This window comes from Natrix helvetica (assembly GCF_964273705.1).
Source record: "Natrix helvetica genome assembly, chromosome: Z".
NCBI classification, from domain to species: Eukaryota; Metazoa; Chordata; class Lepidosauria; order Squamata; family Natricidae; genus Natrix; species Natrix helvetica.
Genome location: NC_138554.1, coordinates 138,562,690 through 138,574,778, shown reverse-complemented (window position 1 = coordinate 138,574,778; position 12,089 = coordinate 138,562,690). Strand labels below are relative to the sequence as shown.

Genomic DNA, 12,089 nt, shown 5'->3' with positions numbered 1-12,089 from the left:
ATGGAAAGAGAGACAGTCTAACAGATGGCAGCAGGGTGGTGAAAGATTCAGGCAGGACCACCATACATTGAATGGAAAAAGTTGTGTCCAGGAGCATCTGTCCAAAATATGGGCTAGAGACCCTCCTAAGTTGAGATGGGGGCTCCCGTGCCACCGCTATAACTCAGCTACTTCCTAGCCTTTGCACCTTGTGTGATAACCTTGGTTGGAAAACCCGAAAGCTGTCTTTTGTCTCTCTTCCTGGTAGATACCAGATCATAACATCCTAAGCCTGGAAGGGACTTTGGAGGCCTTCTAGCCCAACCCCCTGCCCAAGGCAGAAATCCTTATATTGTGTATTTTTTTTTGTTTCTGTTTTTAATATTAGCTGTCTGCAGAGTGGGGTCTCCCCGATGTTCCAGAGTTCCATGGAGAATCTGTTTCGGAGGATGAATATCGGAAGAAATTAAGGTGAGCTTGGTGAAAACCCTTCCTGTTGGAGCAAACTGCTTCTCTCAGAGGGCCATGTCCTACTCTGATAGCTGGTGGTATATAAGAATAATTTCATAGAATCACAGCATAGGAAGGAACTTAGAAGTAATTGTGTATAACTCCCATCATGTGCAGGATCAACTGGAATGGTGCGCTGGCCTAGAGGTGGAGCTCTCACCTCACAGTGAGGCTGTGAATTCGATTCCAGATAAAGGCAGATATTTCTCTCTCTAGGCATAATGAGAATATATCTGCTGAACAAAACTCCGCATTGGCGACAGGAAGGGCATCCGCCCAGTAAATACTCCTGGTAGTTCCATTCAGTTGCCCAGACCCCACCCAACCAGGGATTATGGGGTTGTTAAAAGAAGATGATGATGTGCAGGATCTAATCGTTTTATTGTTGGTGCCAAAAAAGTGAGGGCACGCACACGACAGTGCCAGGGCTTGCCGGAACTCATAATGCAAAGCAACGTCATGTTTCTGAACTTCTGGTGGCCCATTGGGCCCGTTTTTTCCCCTCCTCAGGTTCCGGTGGCTTTCCTGGAGTCTGGGGAGGGTGAAAATGCCCCCCCCCCGAGCCCCTCCAGAAGCCGGATATAGATTGTTTCCAAACTTCCGGTTGGCCTGTTGGGCCCCTTGGGCCCGTTTTTCTCCCTCCCCAGGCTCCGGTGGCTTTCTGGCCTTCTGGAACGCTGAAATTCAGCTAGCTGGTGCGCACATGCGCACTGGATCTGATGGCTCGCGTGCCGGCAGATATGGTTCCATGTGCCACCTATGGCATTTGCCATCACGGGACTAGAGCATTTGGAAAGCGACTTCATGGTATCCGAACATCTAAGATTCAGTCACAGTTTTGTTTCACTCACATCAACCTTGTGACCCCTCAAGTTTCCTCTTTCCATTGTGTATTCAAAATAGACTCTCTCTGTGTGTGTGTGTGTGGCATGTCTATATGTCGGTGGGTTTCAAAATATTTTAGAACCTCTTCTGTAGGTGTGGCCTGTTTTGTGTGAGTGGTTTGCCAGCCATGTGACTGGGTGGGAGTGGCTTGCCAGCTATGTGACCGAGTGGGAGTGGCTTGGCAGTCATGTGACTTGGTGGGCGTGACCAACTTGTAAATGTGGTGAAACTCACTTAGCAACGCTCTTGCTTAGCAACCAAAATGTTGGCTCAGGAAGTCTGGCATTTGAAGCACGGAAGTCTTAAAGCTGTCAAGTTACAAGACCCTCCCACCCTTAACCCTTTAGAAAAAAAAAACCCAGGGGTGTTCAAACTTGACAGCTTTAAGACTTGTGGACTTCAACTCCCAGAATTCCTCCTCCAGTCATGTTGGCTCAGGAACTCTGGCATTTGAAGCACGCAAGTCTTAAAGCTGTCAAGTTACAAGACCCTCCCACCCTTAACCCTTTAGAAAAAAAAAACCCAGGGGTGTTCAAACTTGACAGCTTTAAGACTTGTGGACTTCAACTCCCAGAATTCCTCCTCTCGCTCTTTATCTTGATGATGTGTGGATGGGTGTGGGGAGGGAGCTGGAACCGGTTCTGAACTCTCTTCTATAGAAGAGGTTAGAACTGGTAGGAACCCGCACCTGCCATATGTGTGTTATCAGGGGTGGGTTTCCATTTGCTTTACTACTGATTTGCTTGTGCGCACGCACACACAACGCTTCTGTGCATGCCCAGAAGCATCCAGGTGGGTTGGGGGAGCCTCCCGCCACCGCCACTACCAATTCACCCGATCTGGGCTGAACCAGGAGCAACCCACCTTTGTGTGTTATGTATGGGTATGGGTAGATATATGCTTTCTTTTGAGAGCAGGCAACAGAATTTCACTTTTAATGTATGCCAGTGTGCTCACAGTAAAAAAATGACAATAAAGATTATCTTATCTTGTGATCTTTCCAGCTGACTTCCCATCAGCAAAGTCATTGGGGAAGCCAACAGGCAATGTCATCAGTCACTTCTATAAGTCAATCCTGCCTCTTTGCTATTCCAGTGGTCAGGGGGCTCTCTGCCTGTTTGCATTTCTGACACATGGCAGCATCCATCTGCCATCACCACCCTCTATACAGGCAGTCCTGCACAGTTCATTTAGTGACTGTTCAAAGTTACAATAGCACTGAAAAAAGTGACTTATGACCATTTATCATGCTTACAACCGTTGCAGTAGTTCCATGGACACATGCTCAAAATCCGAACGCTTGGCAGCTGACTCATATTTATGACGGTCACGCTGTCCAGGGGTCACTTGATCCCCTTTTGCGACCTTTTGACAAGCAAAGCCAATGAGGAAACCAGATTCACATCACAACTGTGTTATTGCAGAGATTCACTTAACAACCGTGGCAAGAAACGTTGTAAAATGGGGCAAAATTCATTTAACAATTGTCTCGCTTAGCAACGGAAATTTTGGGCTTGATTGTGGTCATAAGTCGAGGACTAGCTGTACTTTCATGCTTATCTGTTGAAAATTTAGAATGAATTTCCCCAACGGTCAAAAGATGGGATGTATTTTTATGAATTTTCATTCTTTTTTCTGTTTCTGCTTCGTCTTTAGCCTTATCATTCAAGACCTGTTGAGCACAGAAGAGGAATATGTCAAGGATCTTCAGTTCCTCCAAACGCATCACATCCAGTTCACAGAGACTTGTCCTGCCGTTCCTGTTGTTGTGTCCAACCAGAAGCCCGTTATTTTCAGAAATATTACTGACATAACGCACTTTCATTCCAAGTACGTGGGAGGGGAAGCAGATGTAGAACCGTAAAACGGCTTTTAAAGAATAAAGTATTCTATGAAAAGTAGTTTAAATAGGAAAGCCGGCTGTGCCCCTGTGTGCTGCTATCCATTCAAGCAAAGTTTTATAAAATAATGTCATCTGATTTATTAGCCACAATATTATTATTTTGCTTAACAGGTAGTCCTCAACTTAGGACCACCATTGAGCCCCAGATTTTTGATGCTCAGTAAAACATTTGTTAAGTGAGTTTTGCCCCATTTTATGACCTTTCTTGCCACAGTTGTTAAGGGAATCACTGCAGTTGTTCAGTTAGTAACACAGTAGTTCAGTGAATCTGGCTTCCCCCTTGACTTTGCTCATCAGAAGATCACAAAAGGGGGATCAAGTGACCCCAAGACACAGCAACCGTCATAAATATGAATCAGTCGCCAACCGTTCTTAATTTTGATCACGTGACTCTGTGGATGCTTCAATAGCCATAAATGTGAAAAATGGTTGTGTCGCTTTTTTCAGTGCCATTATAACTTTGAATTGTCACTAAATGAACTCTTGTAAGTCGAGGACTACCTGTACTGGGGCTAATTCTTTCTTCCACTGCGATCATTTAAGTGTAGGGCCTTTTCAATGTTGGCACCCAGAATCTTGTTTCCTGGGGAAACAATTTTCTTTGTTTCTCTTGCCCTGGTGTCTTAAGGACCTGTTTCCTGTCTTGTTTTGTTTATTTATTTCAGGACTTGTTTATTTCTGCCATACAAATGGCAGAAATAAAAACAGAAATAAAAGACTTTTTTTTTTGACCCTGTGTGGATTTTTTTAAAAAGGCATTTGGGCAAGTCAGATTGTGTTTAACTGCTACTAAGTTGAGTGACAGAGGGCGCTTCAGCTGGAGAAGAAAGCCAGGAACTGGAAGGTCATACAATCACAGGGCTGGAAGGGACTTTAGAGGTCTTTTAGTCCACCCCTCTGCCCACATCTCATGTCCCTTTCTGCTATTCCCACAGCACCTTCTTCCCAGAGCTTCAGAAGTGTGACACAGATGACGATGTGGCCATGTGCTTCCTTAAAAATGAAGCCGAATTTGACAAATACATCACCTACTTGGTAGGCCGGATTCAAGCTGAGTCCATTGTGGTCAGCAAAGCAGTCCAGGAGTTTTATAAGGTGAGGGCACCCTCAACTGAAAGGCTTTTCTGCTGAACTTTTCACCAATGTGAAAAGTAATGACCCAGAATCCTTTGGAAATAGTCCTGTGTTTGAACATCAAGTGTGTATTATACATTGGTGAACCAGTTTGCTCTAGTGGTGAAGGCACCATGCAAGAAACCTGCAGATGGTGAGTTCTAGTGCCTTTTTAGGCATAAAAGTCAACTTATTTTGCACCAATCACCAGGAGACGGTGAGTTCTAGACACCGTCTACAGTTCTAATCCCACCTTAAGAATGAACCATAAACTGCTGGGTGCCTCTGTGCCAATCACCAGGACACAGTGAGTTCTAGTTCTGCCCTAGGCATGAAAGCCATCTGGGTGACCTTGGCTCAATCACTAGGTGATGGCGAATTGTAGTCCCTAGGCATGAACGCCGATTGGATGATTTTAAGCCAGTCCCTCTCTCTCGGCCCATCTCATCTCACGTGTTTGTTATTGTTAAGGGGAAAATAGGCAGAGGAAACATTATTCGACATGTTTGCCATCTTGAGTTATTTATTTAAAAAACAAAAACAAAGGCAGGATTAAAAATAAAGAATTATCCATTTTTGTAGCAAGCCAGAGCAATATGTGGATAAGATCCTTCTACTTGTATGGTGCTGAAATGCTAAAAACAAAACCAAGTTCCTAAATCCTAGTGAAGAAAGTCTTCTTAGAGCAAATATTGGAAAAATTCAGTGTGAACGTAGGATAATTTGTGGTCCATAAAGGAAAGAAGGGTTTTCCTGGACGATAAGCAAACTGAATGAATAAATCCCTTACTATTATGTTTCTCTCCCTCCAGCGATACACCGAGGGGACGTTGGCCAGTGAGGATCCTTCCCTGCCGCCGATACTCCCTCTGCAACACTATCTAGAGAGACCCATAAACCGGATCCAGAAATATCAAACAGCAATCAAGGTGAGGAGCACAACTTTCAGTCATTTGTTAGTTGGTAGCAGAAAAAAACCCGAGTCTTTACATTGCTGAGGAAGCTAGCACAGGAAGTCCTTGAATTATGACCACAACTGAAATCAAAAATTTCCATTGCTAAGCAAGGTGGTTGTTAAGTGGCTGGCACCCGATTTTACAACCAGTTTTGCCATGGTTGTTAAGCGAGTCATGGCGGTTGCTAAGCAAATCTGGCTTCCTGCTATGAATTTTACTGGTCAGAAGCAGGCTGGGGGTCGCAAATGGTGATCACATGACCCCAGGATGCTACAACCGTCATAAATACATTCGGTTTGCCAAGTTCCCAAATTTTGATCATGTCACTGAGAGGGTGCTATGACAGTCATAACTATGAGGAGTAGTAACTGAATGGAACGATGGAACAACGAACCATTGCTAAATGGATGGTTGTAAATTGAGGGTTACTTGTACAGGTAGTCTCCAGGTTAAAATAGACTGGGGCTGTTGTTGCTAAGTAATGCAGGGTAAGATGTATGGGGGAGGGGCCTGAATGCCCTTGGTGGGTGCTAGGGGGGCAGGTCAGTTAGTAGCCAGAGGGGGGGGAGGAGGGAAGGAGGGAGGGAGGGAGGAAGATGGAGGGAGGGAGGAAGGACAGGAGGAAGGAAGGAAAGAGGGGGGGGGAGGAAGGATGAAGGGGAAAGTGAGAGAGGGAGGAAAATGGGAGGAAAGGAGGAGTAAGAGAAGGAGAAAAATGGTGAGGGCCTTAGTGGTCTCTGAGCTTGGCAGGTTTTTTGCAGATGTGTGATGACCCATCTCGATAATATCAATGTTAGAAGGGAGTGTGGTTTGTGGGGAGGAGGAGGAAGAGGAGGACTGTGGCAACCTTGGTATTCTGAGCTTGGTGGTTTTTTGCAGACATTTCGTAACCAAGCTAGGTAACATCATCAGTACTAAAAGGGAGTGGTTTTTCCTGCCAATGTTGGTGGAAATGGTCAGTGGTTCCTCAATGGTCAATAGTGACAGTCTTCCTTCCTTCCTTCCTTCCTTCCTTCCTTCCTTCCTTCCTTCCTTCCTTCCTTCCCTCCCTCCCTCCCTCCTTCCTTCTTTCCTGCCTTCCTTCCTTCCTTCCTTCCTTCCTTCCTTCCTTCCTTCCTTCCTTCCTTCCTTCTTTCCTTCCTTCTTTTCCCTCCTTTCCTTCCTTTCCATTTCAACCACATTTCTGCTGCAAATGTTCATCTAGACACAAAGGAGGCAAATGGTACCTTTCCTTATATTCACAGGACATGATCCGAAACAAAGCAAGGAATACTCAAAACTGTGCCCTTCTGGAACAGGCCTATGCCATTGTTTCTGCACTCAACGGGCGAGCAGAAAACAACCTTCATATTTCTCTCATTGAGAACTACCCTGGAACTCTGGAAATATTAGGGGAACCCATTCGGCAGGTAAATGAAAGATGGGCATCTCAATCTGATAACACATCTGCCTGCTAAGTCTCTGGCTCTTTCTTTAAAATATGTTTTTAAATTTGATCCTGGTGCTTTTCAGTGGACATGTGTTTTTTTTAAAAATAAAATTACAATCAGTGGCCCAAGTCATTTGACTGCGAGATTAAAAGGCTAGTTTCTAGTGGTTAAGGCACCAGGCTAGAAACATAGAGACATTGGGGTTCTAGTCCCACCTTAGGCACAACTTGGGGCCAATTATCAGGCGTTGGTGAATTCTAGTCCTGCCCTAGGCATGAAAACTTGGTGGGTGACTTTTCCCAATCACCAGGAGGTGGTGAGTTTTAATCCTACCTTAAGTACGAAAGATGGCTGGGTGAGTTTGGGCCAGTCACCAGGTGACAATGAGTTCTAGTCCTAACTCTGGCATGAAATCCGGTTGGGTGACTATGAGCCAGTCACCAGGAGATGGTGCATTATAGTCTCTCCTTACGCATTAAAGCTGGGCTGGGTGACTTTGCAAAGAGGAAATCAGGCTTAATAATCCTTCCTTTCTTTTCAGCTGATAGTTTGTTGGAGGTTTCTGACAAATAAACTCTAATCATGACTGGAAATAAAATCTGTTGCTCCAAAGAGCAGATCCAGAAGCAAAGAGTCAAAACTCTTGCTAGATTACAGTAGAACTTTCTGATGCTGTGACTTATAAAGCCTGTGAAACTCTCTGCCACATGTTTTGCTATTTTTTTCCAGGGACAGTTCATTGTGTGGGAAGGTGCTCCGGGGGCACGCATGGCTTGGAAGGGACATAAGCGCCACGCCTTCCTCTTCAAGGGTTACCTGCTCGTGTGCAAGCCAAAACGAGACACGAAGATGGATACTTACAGCTATCTGTTCAAGAACATGATGAAGGTTGAATATGTCCTTCCTGAATAGTTGTCTTTCGCTGACTACTTTTTGGTATCTAACTAAAAGCAGGCTAAGCTATCAGAAAAATACTGAATTATCCGTTGATGTAGCTTTAGAGCAGGGGTGTCCAAACTTGGGAACTTTAAGACTTGTGGACTTCAACTCCCAGAATCCCCCAGCCAGCCATGCTGGCTGGGGAATTCTGGAAGTTGAAGTCCACAAGTCTTAAAGTTCCCAAGTTTGGACACCCCTGCTTTAGACGTTCAAATCTCACAGCAATGCAGCTAATTGGATCTGGTGGGTAAGGCACAGGCTAGAAATTGGGAGGCTGTGACTTCTAGTCCTGCCTTAGGCATGAAAGTGGGTGGGTGATTTTGGGAGAATTGCCAGAAGAGAGAGAGTTCTACTATCAATTTAGGCATAAGAAAGCTGGTAGGGTGACTTTGGGTCAGTCCCTCTTTCTCAACTCAGCCCACCTCCAAGGGTTGTTGTTATGGGGAAAATAGGAGGAGGAAGTATTCGGTATCTTTGCCGCCTTGAGATATTTGTAAAAATAATGAAGGCGAGAGAGAGACAGACAGACAGACAGAGACAGAGAGACACAGACAGACAGACATTCAGACAGACAGATTGACTCTCTGACTGACTCACTGACTGACTACTATGCAGCTAGTCTTCAATTTATGGCCTCAATTGAGTCCCAAATTTCCATTGCTAATTGTTAAATGAGTTTTGCCCCATTTTATGGCTTTTCTTGCCACGGTTCTTAAGTGAATCCCTGCTGTTGTTAAGTTAGTCACACAGTTGTTAAGTGAACTTGGCATCCACATTGCTTTCGCTTGTCAGAAGCTCGCCAAATGGGATCAGGTGGCTAGGGGACACTGCAACCATCAGGAATCCTTGCCAGTTGCCAAACACCTGAATTTTGATCGTGTGACTAGAGAAGCTGCAATGATCATAGGTGTAAAAAATGGCCCTGGGTCACTTTTTTCACTGCTGTTGTAACTTTAGACCGTCACTAAACAAGTGGTTGTAATTCAAGGACTACCTCTGTACAGATGTAAGGTGTATTGCAAATGTGTGCCTGATCCTGGCTGAATTGTAACCTTGGTTTCTGATTGCTCAGCTATCTCACATCGACGTGAATGACCTGATTGAAGGAGATGACCGGGCATTTGAGATCTGGCACGAACGGGAAGATTCGGTCCGGAAGTATCTGTTCCAGGCGCGCACCGTTACCATCAAAAACTCATGGGTGAAAGAGATCTGTAGTATTCAGCAACGGATCAGTCTCCCTTTATGGGGTGAGTAGAACTCAAGACTTCAGTTCCCCAAGCTTAATTTCTGCTGCTTTTGCACACAGTGCTTCTTTCTGAAGAAGGAGTGGGACTAGAAGTCTATCGTCTCCTAGTGAATATCAAATCTGATTTTTGTTTTCTGTTTCAGATGCACCTGATTTTGAAGAGGAACTGGCGGACTGTACAGCAGAACTGGGCGAAACGATCAAGCTAGCGTGCCGAGTCACAGGAACCCCTAAACCAGGCGTCTCCTGGTATAAAGGTACAACCAGCCTCAGTTTCTCCATAATTAAGGTCAGAAAGACGGGGGAGATTTTTGAGCAGGGACACTACTGGTAGTCCTCAACTTATGACTGCAACTGAGTCCAAAATGTCTGTAGCTAAGTGAGACATTTGTTAAGTGAATTTTGCCCCATTTAAAGATCTTTCTTGTCGTGGATGTTAAGCAAATCATCGCAGCTGTCAAGCTAGTAACACGGTTGTTAAGTGAATCTTCCCTATTTGCTTGTCAGAAGGTTGCAAAAGGGGATCACATGAAATCAGGACACTGAAACCATCATAAATATGAACCAGTTGCCAAGCATCTGAATTTTGATCATGTGACTTTTACGCGTACAACCTCTGCAATGGTTGTAAGTGTAAAAAATGCTCATGTGACTTTTTCAGCGCTGTTGTAGCTTTGAATGGTGACTAAATGAACGGTTGTAAGTTGAGGACTGCCCGCAAAGCCTTATTGAGTGATACCAGCTATGCAGTCATTATAGAAATTTTTTTCCTTTAATTTCGTTTTTGCTTATCACTTCTCAACTTATGAGCAAAATTGAGCCCAAAATTTCTCTTGCTAAGTAAAACATTTGTCATGAGTTTTGCTCCATTTTACAACCACCATTCTTAAGTGAACCACTGCTGTTGTCAATTTAGTAACACGGTTGTTAAGTAAATCTGGCGTCCCCATTGACTTTGCTTGTCAGAAGGTCGCAAAAGCGGATTGCATGTCCCCCATGGGACGCAGGGACCGTTATAAATATGAACCAGTTGCCAAGCATCTGAACTGAATGGGGGTACTGCAGTGGTCATAAGTGTGAAAAAAACATCATAAATCCTTTTTTGCGCACCGTTGTAACTTTGAACGGTCACTGAGTAAACTGCTGTAAGTCGAGGATTGCCTGTATATTCTTTGTCTGCCTTTCCTCACCTTTGTTTCCCAATAATAATACTGTACTGTATGCTAATGTTATCATGAACGTATCTCGTTGGCAGGGGTGGGCTTCAAAAATTTCAGCAATGGGTTCGCTGCCCCTTTGCTGCGTGGGTAGGACAACAGGACCCCTCCGTTGTCAAAATAAATAAGGAAAATTTATTTTACAATCATATTTAACTCTGAATCCAGCCCCATGTTCACCAAACGGCATCTTTTTACCTCTTGCTTTGCAGATGGGAAACCAGTTGAAGTGGATCCTCACCATATCATCATAGAAGATCCCGATGGGTCCTGCACATTGATCCTTGATAATCTGACCGGAGTGGATTCAGGGCAATATCTGTGCTATGCATCTAGTCCAGCTGGCAGTGCCAGCACCCTTGGGAAAATTCTCGTCCAAGGTACCAGCGCTACACAAAGAAACACACAGATCCACAAACCAACACACGCAATCGTACACACAGGCAACCTTGAAGGTCCAGAGAGAAGTTTCTTTCGTAGTTCCACACACCTAGTCCTGCTCCCATAAGGCATCCAATCAGCTAGTACGGCTTTTGGGGGTGTAATGGAAAAAGGAAGGAAGAGGTGGTTGTTAACCGACCTAGTTACCTGCGGGATCGCATCTCACCTCATACATCCCTGCGACCAATCCGCTCCCACAGGGAGGGACTCCTCCGGGTGCCGTCCACTAAGCAGTGTCAACGGGCAGCGCTCAGGAGTAGAGCCTTCTCTGTGATGGGCCCAACCCTCTGGAATGACCTCCCCCCCCCCGATATTAGCACTACTACCGACCTCCGCTCCTTCTGACAGAAACTTAAGACCCACCTGTTCCAATTAGCTGGCCTAGCTGATTTATAGTCCCACTTTCAACCTCCTGGCAAACATCTTATTTTGGGGTAGTTTTTAAGGGTAATTTTAATTTTTTATTCGAATTTTAACCATTATTGTACAGTGTATATCCTACCTCCTCCGTATATCTATGTATATCTATATTTTTGTATCCACATGATTGTTTTAATATGACTGTACACCGCTCCGAGTCCTTTCTAGGAGAGGGCGTGGTCTATAAATTAAAGTATTATTATTATTATTATTACAACACAACAAAAAACACAGCATGAGAGTCCCCTCAAAGCAGAGGATGGGAAAAATTAAACCCACTTTAAAAATGGGTCAAAAAAGAGAGAGAGAATTGTGCGCTCTCTAAGGTTGGTGGATTTTGATATAATGAGGGCCAGTTTGGCCTAGTGATGAAGGTACAAGGCTAGAGTAGGAGTTGTAGTTCGCTTTAGCCATGAAAGCCGGCTGGGTGACTATGGGCCAGTCACTAGGAGACTGGGACTTCTAGTCCCATCTTAGGCAGGAAAGTTAGCTGAGTATCTTTGGTCTGTTCGCTTTCTCTCTCAGCCCAACACACCTCACAAGGTTATTGTGGAGAAAATAGGAGGAGGAAGGTGTTTTGGATATGATCTGTGCCTTGAGTTATTTGCAAAAAACAATAAAGGTGGGATACAAATAAACAAAAACAAACAAACAAATGTCTCTTAGATGCACCAAGGATGTAATGTGGGCTTAGAAGAGCATTTGACTTACTCCTCTCTCTTTTTACAAAGCTTACAACTTCCTCATGGTATGTTTTAATTTCTAGTGCCTCCTCGGTTTGTGAACAAGATTAAACATGCCTATTACGCCAATGGTGAAGACGCACAGTTTACTTGCACCATCGAAGGGGCACCATACCCCCAAATCAGGTAAGGGAATAATCAAGCCCATGCTCCACAGCGTTTTTGAATAGGACTTTCTAGCCTACAAAGTCTTATTTTACAGGGAGTCTCCTACTTACAACCACAACTGGGACTTGAATTTTTGTGGCTTGGCCAGGCAGTTGTTAAAAGAGTTGTGCCTGATATTATGACCTTTTTTGTCAAG

At 44.5% G+C, this 12,089-nt stretch overlaps 1 protein-coding gene across 1 annotated transcript in view; it reads left to right on the top strand.

Annotated features, from left to right (window-relative positions):
• OBSCN (obscurin, cytoskeletal calmodulin and titin-interacting RhoGEF) overlaps nucleotides 1–12,089 on the top strand; it is a gene marked incomplete at its 5' end in the record, with an annotated part of 248,074 nt that overhangs the window by 158,885 nt on the left and 77,100 nt on the right. The window contains 10 exons of the mRNA XM_081970681.1: nucleotides 368–450; nucleotides 3,031–3,204; nucleotides 4,213–4,372; nucleotides 5,203–5,319; nucleotides 6,591–6,755; nucleotides 7,506–7,664; nucleotides 8,788–8,965; nucleotides 9,108–9,221; nucleotides 10,394–10,561; nucleotides 11,809–11,911. Of these exons, the coding sequence (XP_081826807.1) occupies nucleotides 368–450; nucleotides 3,031–3,204; nucleotides 4,213–4,372; nucleotides 5,203–5,319; nucleotides 6,591–6,755; nucleotides 7,506–7,664; nucleotides 8,788–8,965; nucleotides 9,108–9,221; nucleotides 10,394–10,561; nucleotides 11,809–11,911 (1,421 nt within the window). The remainder of the gene's footprint in view (nucleotides 1–367; nucleotides 451–3,030; nucleotides 3,205–4,212; nucleotides 4,373–5,202; nucleotides 5,320–6,590; nucleotides 6,756–7,505; nucleotides 7,665–8,787; nucleotides 8,966–9,107; nucleotides 9,222–10,393; nucleotides 10,562–11,808; nucleotides 11,912–12,089) is intronic.